General features: G+C 44.8%; 1 protein-coding gene across 1 annotated transcript in view; it reads left to right on the top strand.

Moving 5' to 3' along the window:
- gphnb (gephyrin b) overlaps positions 1-11,257 on the top strand; it is a 49,034-nt gene extending 37,777 nt beyond the window's left edge. The window contains exons 11-27 of the mRNA XM_061270578.1: positions 2,272-2,313; positions 3,317-3,391; positions 5,228-5,284; positions 6,846-6,888; positions 7,647-7,784; positions 8,428-8,520; positions 9,094-9,149; positions 9,299-9,418; positions 9,598-9,656; positions 9,804-9,957; positions 10,028-10,149; positions 10,246-10,333; positions 10,442-10,515; positions 10,596-10,660; positions 10,787-10,890; positions 10,959-11,055; positions 11,114-11,257. Coding sequence (XP_061126562.1) covers positions 2,272-2,313; positions 3,317-3,391; positions 5,228-5,284; positions 6,846-6,888; positions 7,647-7,784; positions 8,428-8,520; positions 9,094-9,149; positions 9,299-9,418; positions 9,598-9,656; positions 9,804-9,957; positions 10,028-10,149; positions 10,246-10,333; positions 10,442-10,515; positions 10,596-10,660; positions 10,787-10,890; positions 10,959-11,055; positions 11,114-11,247 — 1,521 coding nt within the window. The 3' untranslated portion in view covers positions 11,248-11,257. The remainder of the gene's footprint in view (positions 1-2,271; positions 2,314-3,316; positions 3,392-5,227; positions 5,285-6,845; positions 6,889-7,646; positions 7,785-8,427; positions 8,521-9,093; positions 9,150-9,298; positions 9,419-9,597; positions 9,657-9,803; positions 9,958-10,027; positions 10,150-10,245; positions 10,334-10,441; positions 10,516-10,595; positions 10,661-10,786; positions 10,891-10,958; positions 11,056-11,113) is intronic.
- Positions 11,258-12,630: the final 1,373 nt, after the last annotated feature.

Genomic DNA, 12,630 nt, shown 5'->3' with positions numbered 1-12,630 from the left:
GTTGAGTAATCAGCTAATGTGACCATGAAGCAAACTGCAGGCAAGAGGCTGCGGGATGAAGATGATGATCTTTTATTTTGCGTCCATCTCATGTCGCTCTATTGGTTTGTGTTACCGGGCAGCGAATGCATCAGCAACATCACGCCAACTCGGAGCCAATCATGCGTGTTAGGTTAATTATAGAACAAGTTGGCAGTAATGTGAATGTCAGTGTTGTGGGAACCAGTCCAGGAAGCTTCGGCTCACCGGCATTTAAAAAAAAAAAAAAAAAATCTGTGTTGTCATAGAGTTGACGCTATTTAATAAAACTCATTGCAGCTCTGCTTACCTATTATCTTTGGCATGAAAGGAAACTTGATTTTTTTTTAAAGGAGAACACATGTTGTGTTTTCTTGTGGAGGGAACGTATAAAAATAAAAATATAAAAATATAATCTAAAAAAAATATATATAGAAATAGAAATAAAATAATAAAATAAATTAAAACATATATATATATATATATGGCGAGTCAGTGACGCACTGGGTAGCACGTCCGTCTCACAGTTAGGAGGGTGCGGGTTCGATTCCTGTGTGTGGAGTTTGCATGTTCTCCCCGGGCCCGCGTGGCTTTTCTCCGGGCACTCCGGTTTCCTCCCACATCCCAAAAACATGTTTGGTAGGCCGATTGAAGACTCCAAATTGTCCCAAGGTGTGAGTGCAAGTGCAAATCGTTATGTGTCTCTGTGTGCCCTGCGATTGGCTGGCAACCGGTTCAGGGTGTCCCCCGCCTACTGCCCGATGACGGCTGGGATAGGCTCCAGCACACCCGTGGCCCCCGTGGGGACTAAGCGGTTTAGAAAATAGATGGATGGATATATATGTATATATAAAGTATAATATAATTGCGCAATAATTCACATTTTCTCCAAGAGAAAATACTGGAAAAGATTATTTGGGTCAACTTGCTCTGGGCTAAGAGTGCAAATGTGTGTGCACTTCAAAGACTTTGTGTTTTCTTACAAAGGTGACCCAATATCTTATTTATTGTTCAATGTCAGAATGTTTTGGTATCTTTGCATAAAAGGGGACCACACGTATGTGTGCGTGCAATATTACTCACGCTGAAACGGCTAAAGCTAACGCCGGAAGCATGATGGAGAGAGAACGGGAGGAAGTATGAAGAGCGAGCGGTGAAGAAGAAAAGGAACGAGGCGCTGGAGGGACAGAGAGGAAATGAAAGAGGAACGTCTGACCAGCTGGATGGAGCATGCTCATCGGGCATGTGGGCCGTGATGGCAAATGGCTGTCAAATGTGCTGTGTTCGCTCCTACTCTCTGCCAACGCTGGCAAAGTCACTCAGGAGCTCATTAATTTCTATTTTCTAACTCCCCTCTAATATGTCGGGACGTGGAGACGGACGGCCATGGGAGAGCCGTGATGAATCAAGGTGCCGGAGGATGAAGAGCTTGTGCTTGGTCAGCTTTGCTTATTGGTTTGCTGGGCTTACCTGCAGCTGCTCCACTGAGCTCTGCCAAATATGTGAGACTCAAGTCTGATTTTGCTGTTGTTTATTTTTTGAGAAAAAGCTAAAAAAAATAAGGTTTTCTTGATGAATGTCAAGTAATCTAAAGATGACTGGGCCAACTTGACTATTCCAAGTATTTTAATTTAAGAGGGCGCGATTCTTATCTCTTTTTTTTATGAAAGTAATTTGTTATATCATCTAAAATTCTACTGTCATAATGAAAGCGTTGGCTTTGACTAATTGCTTTGGTTATAATTCAAAATGAGCTTGCCGTCTGCGCCAGCTATTTTATTTTTTTTTGCTGGAAAGAAATGAGGTATTTCCTCACGGATGTGCCAAGAATATGTCAGGTTTTGAGGAATGTGCTTTATGAGGCCGTGTTTAGATGTCACTTAGCACCTGTCACGAACGTACAATCTGTCACCAAATGGCGATCGGAGCGTTAAAGCTGTCCGGCGATATTTAAAACAGAACAAAACAAGGCTCGTGGGAATTGGATACGAAACCTGTTGCGACCCGTTTCCCCGCTCCTACCTGCTGTCCTGACCTGACCACCTTTATCCTATCTCCTGTTCTGTCCTGTCGATGTCACCCTTGGCTGCCTTGGCCCATCTGAGACAGTCACACGGTGACCCCCCTCCCCCTCCTGAAAAACGGGGTCGCTGTCCTCACCGCACCCATCAGTCTCTGTCTGCTTCCGTCCCCGCCTGCTTTGAGTCCGTTAACCCTCTTTCTCTTCTCCTTCCTTTTTTTGTGTCGCACCAGGCGCGGCTCCCCTCCTGTTCATCCACCCTAAGCATTGCTGAGGTACTCCTGCATGTGTTCGGATGCATGCTTACGGGGCTTCATCATCTGCCTGGCATGATATTTTTTTCCCTCTCCCTCCTTTAGTCTGCAGTTGTGTGTTGTCCTGCTTGTTTGTTTACGTGCCATGATTTGGACTGTTCCTTTCTTTTTGCGTTTTTGTGTGTAGACAGTGTGAAAATGTCCCTCCGGCTTCTTTCTGGTACCACCTAACTTGCCTTGCTGTACACACTTTCACATCTTCTAACTAATTCAGGAGGTCCTTGGTTTACGACCCAAGTTGAGAATGCCTCTCGGTGAACTCGGCGTGATGTATTTTTGGGCCTTCAATGGGGATCTAGTCAGTTGTAAATCGAGGACTGCCTGTTCACAACATATGAAGAATGAATTTGGATGATGTTTGAATGTTTGCTCGACCAAAGTGACTTTGTTATGCGTGCATACGGCAATCTGTCAATGCCAAAGAACAGCTCGGTGCTCGGCGGACTCGTCCGTGCGTATCGCGTTGGCCCCAAGCCCGCTCGGTCATTGTGATCCATAGCTGATAAAGGCATGACCGCGCTAACACTTTTCAAATCAGCTATCACAACGCATTGATTTTCTGTAGCCGTGTGATAATAAGAGTCTAGATACATTTGGCTTAAGAATTTAATTACTTTGGCTTCCAAGGCAGTGTGTGTTGAGCTAGAAATAATAGGTGATGCCAAAATTGATTTGTTTGGATACTCACTGGGACATAAAATGGAATTTGTAACATGCTACGAGGTTTTTCGTGTGTCAGTTTGTGTTGGGTTGGGAGTCACACCACTTTGGATCTACTGTATTCGTTTTGTTGAGGCTACTGAACTGAGGTCTCGTTTGGTGTTGTAGATTTTGATTGGGTTCAACTTTATTCGACTAGATGTCGCCAAAGCAAAGGGTCATGCACGCTCGTTCCCTGCTCGTCCGTGTGCGTGTTTGTGTCGGTGGGTGTGAAGGTGAGTGACTATCCTGTGGCTTCCCCCAGGCCTCACGGAGAGAATTCAGGGCTCACCTGGATGAGGTCATCACGCTCAAGTCAAGGTACTCTACCTTGGACCAGGTAAACCCGTTAACCTTCTACCAACCTCTTATCCGATCTGTCGGCATGCAGGCCACCGGCATCCCACGTAGCACGCTCATAACACACACTGATGCAGCATTTTACATCTCGGGGGGAGGGGGGTTGATTATTTGATCTCCTGCTGAATTTGTAAGTTCACTTACAAATTGGAGGTTATTGATTTCTTGTGAATAATTTTCTATTATTTTATTTTTTTTATTTATTCAAGATGTCTCTATGGCCTGTTCACGTCGTTTTACAAGGTTTACGCTACTTAAACCTGCTTTTAACATGTGCCGTGGAGATGCTACAATTGAGTTTTCCCCATCCAGACGTGCACGTTAAGACCAGGTTTAATTGGAGAGAGTTGGAAGTGTGTGTTGTCACTGGTGATACACATGGCACAGGAACAAAAAGTTCAAAAATGACAGCCCTTTGTGTCGATGTTTTTTTTTTTTCCCATAGGTGTCATGTGCATCTCCACCTGGCCAAAAACACGGCCTGTCATTAAAAATACACTACGTGGACAAAAGTATGTTGGGTCAATGTTATTTTTCTGCTGTTGGAATCCAAATGATTTTTTTGGACTCCGCTTTATTGGTCATATTTATCACTACCTTTATACCGAATCATTTTGTCCACATAGTTTTTCTCTACTCACATTTACTCTCATTCACCCCCCATCACCATTCTTTGATGATGAGTATCTCTTCTGCCCTGTCGTTTAGTTTGAGTTGTTTCCCCTCCCGGGCTTGCCTCCTAAACGCCCGTGGAGGACAACTTGGCCGCAGATTGTTCTCACTACACACGTTGTGTCCTCCCATGGCTCCGTCGCTCTCCCTCTCGCATCATCACTGGAGGCGAGAGAGCACTTCCCGAATGGTCACACGCGAGCCGACATCTAAATCCCCCCCCCCCTTTTTTTTTTTGCATAATTTGTTCGGCAGCCCCCTTTAATTTTGTGCTGAGCTTAGCAAGCCGGCGGTTACATCTCATCATTTCCTGCAGCGTCTCCTCACTCGGATGGTTATGATTTCGATTTCTGTGCCGCTGACCTGGCCACGCTCGCTGTTTTGTATTCTACGAGGAGGCTGGAAAGGGCAAATCTAAAGGGGCCCCTCGAATCACATGAGAAGGGAGGGACGGGGCCCAAAGTTTTTCGCTTTCCTGCGGTAATGATTGAGGCTGATAGGTTGAGGGACTTGCCTGTTGCTTTTTCCCCCCATCCTCTCTCATATCTTTACCACACCACATCATATCCGGCCACTGTGTTCATGGTCAAACTGTCGCCCCCTTTTGGCGACTCTCTGAGGGTGGAGTCTGCCATCTTTTTTTTGTTTGTTCATCTCATCACTCGCGCACTGAGGTTTCTTGCCGTACTCCAGGATCGACACTATGTATGAAGTGGCTTGCTAGGGTAGATCTCATATCGTGAGTCTGTTCCTGATGACAATCGTGCTTCTTATGTGTGTTGCTTATTTCTGTTTTTAGCTCCCCCCCCCCCCCCCCTAAATCCTTCCCCCATCTCCTCACGCTTACAGGCTGTGCTTGTGTGACTTCAAATATGTCCATTTTTTTAATCACATAGAGCAAAAAAAAAAAAAAACAGTATTAAGCTAACATTTCTGTATGTCAGTGTAGACAGTTTCGTAAATACCAAAGACTGGAAATCACAGTTTGGGAGGTTCAGACAAATTATTAATGGGGTTGTCCCGTCTGTCTGTCTGTTACTCAGTGTGTGTGTGTGCGTGTGCGTGTGTGTGTGTGCGTGCGTGGTGTTGCGGTTGCCGGGACAGATGCACTGATGCCTGTGATTCGATGCTTTATCTCCACTAGCTCCAGTGTAGGTTGGAGGGGCTTAAAGATGATCGCAGGAGGACCTTCAGCTCTCGAGTAACTATCCCGCCCCCACCCGCCCCGCTGCCCTTTGCCTCACCCTCCTGCGAGGAGCGCACAAAACAAACGCCCCACCCTTTTTTTTCTCTCTCTCTCGCTCTCTCTCTATCTCTCTCTTTTTTTTTCTTTTGCTTTCCCTCTCATCCTCCTCCTTCTCAAATCTGTTGTTTCTTTTTCCCTCCATGCAAAGTCTGTCCGTCTTCTTTGTCGGCTTCATCCATTTGTGTCGGCGGTTAACATGAGTCTGCTTCCACTAGCAATGTCTGGTGTGTTGGATGTCTGTCAAGTAGATGCCATCAGGCCGCTCTAGTAGTCTTTGTTTCTTCCTCTTTTCTCGCAATGTCTGGGCTCTGTAGTTTAGCCAAAGTCTGTCCAGTGTGTGCTTCCTGTTTGTGTTCCTTTATTTCTGAAGCTGTCTACGGGCTGTAGGGCCATGTCATCCCGTCACCCGACCGGGTCCTACAGTGTCTGCGTCTATCCATGACCTCTCATTAACCCCCCCCCCCCCCGTCTCATCCCAACCATCCTCCCGCCCACTCACCTTGGCTCTTTGGTGCCCAGTTTAATGGTGGTAAAGGGTTGTTTTTACCTAGTTGAACAAAACACACCACACACTTACTTCACTGTCTGACTCATACGGTTGATGTCACTCCGGGGAGGTTTTACATCGGCGCTAAGATGAGAGCGATAGGCAATGAGGGGTGAGAAGACGTCAGTTAAACTGAATCAAAGAAAAAGTCATCACTGAAGAGAATTTTTAAAAAATTGTGGTGAATTTACTCAATTTTTACAAAAATATAATTGAGTAAATTCAATGTAAAAAAAAAAAATCTGATTAATTTAGTATAAATTTCCCTAAAGTTCTACTATGTTAAACTGATAATGGGTATAATTTGATTAGCCATTAAAATCTTGTAAAAGTGCTGAGGCTACCCACAAAATGAAGCTGAAGTGCTTTGTGGCAGCTGAATGTTGCTGGAATTGTGTATTCAAAAACATCCTATGGTAAGTGGATTTTTATTTTTTTATTTTTTTCCCCCCCAGTCAATTAGGATGCTAATTGTTAAAGATACACCCATAGGTGCTGCTGTTTTGGTTAGCAACCAAGTGCTCATCAGTTCACAATTAAATGAGGAGCAATATCAAAGGCAACACATTTTTTTTTAAACATTTAAACAGCGTTTTAGATAAAAATCACGTAGCCTCCAACTAAACTCAACGCCACATTTTCATGTCACGCTTAAGCACTTGTAACGACTGTCATCCAATTATTATCACGCAGGTTGCTGCCTTTTGTCCTCCTAGTCCTCAAAGTGCCATCTGATCGCATTGTCACATATCATGAGCGCATTTGCCCACAAGGATAAAGATGGATGATGCGGCGCACTGCAGGACAAAGGGCGTAGTGTATTATGCCGGGCCTTTTTTTATTTTTTTTTATTTGTTACCTCAAGCATGTCAAAATAGCACCACTGTTTATCTCCAATTTCCACTGCTCTCCCTCTCTTTCTCCTTGTGTCCTCTGTGTCCCCCCCCCCCCCCCCCTCCCAATCTCTAGGTGCAGTCGCGATGCAGCAGCAAAGAGAATATCCTAAGATCAAGTGAGTGCCAATGTTTTGCTGTCGCTCGTTTGTGCATCCCATCGCTCTGCGGCTCGTTCTCTCCAAATTTACATACGGAACATTATTGGAAATACTTCCAGGCTGTTAAATGATAGCCTCTCCACTTGAAAGCAAGTCCCAACATGATCACTGCAGGTCCCTTGGATCTCAAGATCAAAATCGCTCGGGAGAACATGTTGCTTTTTATCACCGCGTGCGTGTACACACTATAGGGCTTTTATTTGCGTTTGTGATGTGACAAGCAACGTGTAATTTTGTGGGTTTGTTACGCCGCCTTTACGCGTGCGTCTCTCTCGCGCTCTCTCTGTCTCTCTCTCTTGCCTATGTGATGTTTTGCCAGGAGGTTGTTAAGCCTCGTGTTGAGCGGCGGAATGCGCTGCCGAAGCGTAAGTGTATGTTTAAAGGCAAGAAATTGGGTCAAGGCAAATCAAAGCGTTACGCCGATTCGTCGCTGTGAGGCAGCGAGGAGGAGAGAAAGCGGGAGGAAGGAGAACGAGAAGAAAGAGCAGATTACGTATTAGTTCCACGTTCTTTGTTCTATTTTTTTTTCTTTACCTTTGCTATCATTAGAGAGATATTATTAGACAAACATGGATGCTATCAAGTGCCTCCAAACCTCATCCAGATATGAATGAGTGCAACACATTATAATCAATACAGGCCTACCTAATTTCTGGATGGTGGAAATCAGATGGGGGTCAGAGGTCAAAAGTGATGTCACACTTAATTCATTTCAGGTCACAGTGCTGTAGACATTACCAAGGTGGCCCGGAGACATCGCATGTCCCCTTTCCCCCTCACTTCCATGGACAAGGCCTTCATCACTGTGCTGGAGATGACCGCCGTCCTTGGCACTGAGATCATCAATTACAGAGGTGAGCACCAAAAAAAAAAAAAAAGTGCAGTTTTGTTTTCCACATTGCAATCAGTTCATAACCATACATCTATTTATTTATTTATTTAGAGGGGTTTATTTATTTACTTTTTTTTCTTTATTATTTTAAATATATTTGTTTATAGGTCTGTGCATACAGTGTTTAAATGATGAAATCACACCATGTAAGGTTTATTGCCCCCGCCAAGTATACATTAGGGTTTTGTGTTTTTAGGAGGTGGGGTGGGGGGTGGGAGCGGGTTATGTGCTGGATTTGCAGGAGCACAGCTGGCGAGGCGACACCGCAGCGAGGACGATGGGATTTGAGCGATGAAATATTTAGACAGGCAACAGCTGGAGCAGCTACCCTGCTTGGATGGCTGTGCAATGTCGTGTGCGTTAGTGTGAGTGAGACTATGTTCGCGTCATATAATAATTACAATAGCTTCAATTGACAGCACAAAATTTGGGTTGTTCGATTTCGGCCAAGTGAGACGCAAACAATGGTCCAAAAACAGAAATTATTCTGCAAGTAACTAATGATGCTCTCAAATGCGTTTCAAAACAAAGCCTGCGAAATAATAAACAAAAAACGTCTTTGAAAAAGCGTTTTTCTCTGTTTTGGTTGTTGTTGTCGTTGACAGACGGGATGGGTCGAGTCCTAGCTCAGGACATTTATGCCAAAGACAACCTGCCACCCTTCCCTGCCTCTGTCAAGGATGGCTATGCTGTGAGAGGTAACGCACGTCATTCCTGACCACTCCAAAATTTGCTTCAACTTCATTCGAGGTGTTTTCCATTCAATTCCCGTAGACGTTTCAGTGTCGGGTTTCTAACGAAGCGACAAGGAATCGGACTACATGGCGAGCAGGGGCAGCAGCTTGTTAGCTTTGGGCACCTTTAAAAAAAAAAAAAAAAAAAAAGAAACATCTGCTGTCAGTAGGTAGAGATGTACGCAACAGGTCTTCCTGTCTTTTATGCATCTGTCCTGAGGGCCCGCATGGGCATTCATATTTTTAGTTCTTGGATGGGGACGGGAGAAGGAACAAAACTGTGTCTGAGCACCTCAGGCTGGATTTCATACCTTCAAAAAAAAAAAAAAGAAATGCATTCCACAATCAGGTTAGATAACACAATCCAAAAAGATTACCGTTCTACAAGATATATAATTGAGTCAACTCACATTCTCTGTCCTCTTGATTGTTCATTCTCTAGCCCACTGAAATACAATGACTCAACCAAATTACACCCTCCCACACTGCTGGTCTGGAACACGCACTTGATTGATACTATTTTTCTCACCGTTTTAGCCGCGGACGGCCCGGGCGACCGCTTCATCATCGGGGAGTCCCAAGCAGGCGAGCAGGTCTGCACGTAGCACCACTTGTTAGCATCTCCAAAGCACCCACCTGTATATTAAAACACTTTTTGTTCATCACCTCAAGTATTATTTTTTTCCCCCTATGATATGTAATTCAGAATGACTTGCTCATATTTTTGTGTCTCTCCGTGCAGCCCACCCACACCGTGATGCCTGGCCAGGTGATGAGGGTGACAACCGGCGCTCCCATCCCCTGCGGGGCCGACGCCGTCGTTCAGGTGGAAGACACCGAGCTCCTCCGCGAGTCCGAAGATGTAAGTCTGACTCGAATGGAATGGGATGGCAACCTCAGCCAGTTCTACACATGCTAATGTTAGCTTACCTTGAAAGCTGCAAACATGGCTGCAGCGGTCATTGTATTACAATAAACCGATGTAGAAATGCAGACATATATTAGTTATAAAATACTTCTGTCAACTAGTTTGTCTTTCAGGGCACAGAGGAGCTGGAAGTACGAATTCTGGTCCAGGCTCGGCCAGGCCAGGACATCAGGTTAGTTCCCGGAAATTAATTTCCATTTAAAAAAGGACAGCGGCAGTTTTGTCGGTTTTTGTTTTTGACTCTCTGGCGACCCCTTGTGGAACAAACTCTAACGACATCACTAATTGTTTCATTTTTTCGTTTTGTGTGTTCCATCAGGCCTATCGGTCATGACATCAAGCGTGGCGAGTGTGTGCTGGCCAAGGGCACCCACATGGGCCCCTCTGAGATCGGCCTCCTGGCCACCGTGGGAGTCACAGAGGTGGAGGTTCAGAAGTTCCCTGTGGTGGCCGTCATGTCCACAGGAAATGAGGTAGGTGATGATAAATTTGGTTGAGCTGAGTTGACTTTACAGCCACCAGTTTTCTTTTCTCCTTATGCAGCTACTGAACCCAGAGGATGACCTCCATCCTGGGAAGATCAGGGACAGCAATCGCTCCACCCTGCTGGCCACCATCCAGGAACATGGCTACCCAACCATCAATCTGGGCATTGTGGGAGACAAGTATACGTCTATTTCTCTCTTTTTCTCACCATCGACACTTTTGTATTGGGTTTTCCTTCTGTGAGTTGCTATTCGACACCGTGTGCAATCCCACAGCCCCGATGACCTTCTCAATGCTTTGAATGAAGGCATCAGCCGTGCTGATGTCATCATCACCTCAGGCGGAGTATCCATGGGAGAGAAGGTATCAATTCACTCAGAGCTCATGCTGTGTTCTACTGACACCTTGTGGTGGGAAATGAATACTGCAGCTTTAATTTGTTTACTTTGGGAATGATGTGTTGATTTGCAGGACTACCTTAAGCAGGTGCTGGATATAGATCTTCATGCTCAGATCCATTTTGGTCGGGTCTTCATGAAACCAGGGTAACCGGCAGCTTCTGTAACATGTTGATTGTGGTGGACTGACAGACTTAATGGTTTTTTTTTTTCCCCCCCTTCTACAGGCTCCCAACCACATTTGCCACGTTGGATATCGACGGTGCTCGCAAACTCATCTTTGCCCTCCCAGGTAGTGTGTGAAGTTGAGAGAAAGACTTGATTTACGCCGCTTTTACGAGGAGGTGGTCTTCATATACTATCTCCCCCCCCTATCCCCCTTTCGCTGTCCATTTTTCCACGCGGCCTTCTGTCCTAGGAAACCCCGTATCCGCTGTCGTCACCTGTAATCTTTTTGTCATCCCTGCCTTGAGGAAGATGCAGGGTATTTTGGACCCAAGGCCGACTATCATCAAAGCGAGGGTAAGCACGCTTGGAGCGTGGCCGTGATTTTGCAAACAGATGGCACTTTTTTTGGGTTTTTTTGCCAGTTATCTTGTGATGTGAAATTGGATCCTCGCCCCGAATACCACCGCTGCATCCTGACGTGGCATCACCAGGAGCCTTTGCCGTGGGCACAGAGCACAGGTAACAGCAGACGTCACACGGACGTGGTAGAAGTTCATTTGAATGTGCTTCCTTGCAGGGAACCAGGTAAGCAGCAGACTGATGAGCATGCGCAGTGCCAACGGGCTCCTGATGCTACCTCCCAAAACCGAGCAATACGTGGAGCTGCACAAAGGCGAAGTGGTGGACGTCATGGTCATCGGCCGGCTATGATGTCGTGGCGGCGGGGGGAGGGGGGTTTGGGTGGCGGGGGACTGAGGCCGGCCGTCGTTTCTAGCGACGGGCGGTTTCGCGGTGCATGTCCACATATCATCGACTGACTATTCTGTAATATGCAACGGCACAGCTAGTTTTTGTTGATTTGGGGAACATTGAGGTATAGTCGACATCTCGATCACAGCCTAGATATTACTGTATAAGAAAACATTGATTTCAAGAAGATTATAGTATTTCAAAGGAAGAAAATATAACTTTTAATGGAGAAAAAAAATCTAATTATAAAAAGAGATTTATTCTGTAATATATTATGATTATTCTTCTTATTATTATGATTATTCTTCTTACCATTATTATATTAAGGCAACTTTGTTCTTTTCATTGCAATTGCTTTGTGTGTTCAACGCTAGACCTTATCTATAGCAGTAGCATTTTAATAGACAGCTGTAGGTGCCTGCCAGGACAGAAAAAAAAAACAAACAATTTTATCATCTTTAGTGGGAAGATACCCTGTTTCTTTTTCTTTTTTTTTTGTTGGGGTGAAGAAAAATACTGAGGAAGACTCCAGATTTCCCATGGTGCTGCAGTTAGGAGGAAAAGGGGTGGGGGGGGGGGTGCACATAAAGATCTTTTTCTCTTTTGAGCGCCCATCAAGGTAACACTTTTTCTCTCGTTAGTATGCATCATATTGGCTTCACAAAGAGCTTTGCTTGTCGTTTATCTTGTGAGTCTTGTTTATGTGCGCGGTGCCAAATGCCTGGGCGGGGGAGCCAAAGGGGGGCGTGGGGGGCGCAGGGCACGGGAGCTTCCTTAATTTTGCGGTGACCAGGTGAAATATTTGCTCCCACCCTGACCACCACCCCTCCCTCCCACAAATCCCCTCCTGGGGATCAGCTTGGGGGTGGCGGGGGAAATATATTTTATTTGAGCAACTATTTAAGGAAAAAAAAACAAGCAAGAGAAGAAGCAGCTTCTTTAATTGCTGACGGCCTTTTTAACCGACTTCACAAAATTGTACAGATTAAAGAAAATAAATCGAACCATATTGTACAGATAGATATGTGACCAGCACTCCTAAGGAAGTTATTATTATTAATTATTATTATTATTGTTAAGCAATGAGGAGACATTGAACAACGCTGTACTATAAACATTTTCTGTAATGATGCTGAAACTGATGAAAGAGACTACGATAATAAAAATCCTTGATGATTATGTAAAAAAAAATCTTATTGCTGAGTTTCCTTTTTTTTAATAAATGATATCAAAACAACCACAAGTGAACTACATTTCTTTTGTCATATAAAGCTGATCACGGATATTTTTTTGCATTCAAACACATCAGATGTCAACAGACATATTTTGATATCTTATTAATAT

This window comes from Syngnathus typhle, linkage group LG22 (genome assembly GCF_033458585.1).
Source record: "Syngnathus typhle isolate RoL2023-S1 ecotype Sweden linkage group LG22, RoL_Styp_1.0, whole genome shotgun sequence".
Lineage (NCBI taxonomy): Eukaryota > Metazoa > Chordata > Actinopteri > Syngnathiformes > Syngnathidae > Syngnathus > Syngnathus typhle.
Note: the sequence above shows the minus strand (reverse complement) of the source record. Positions and strands in the feature narration are given on the sequence as shown.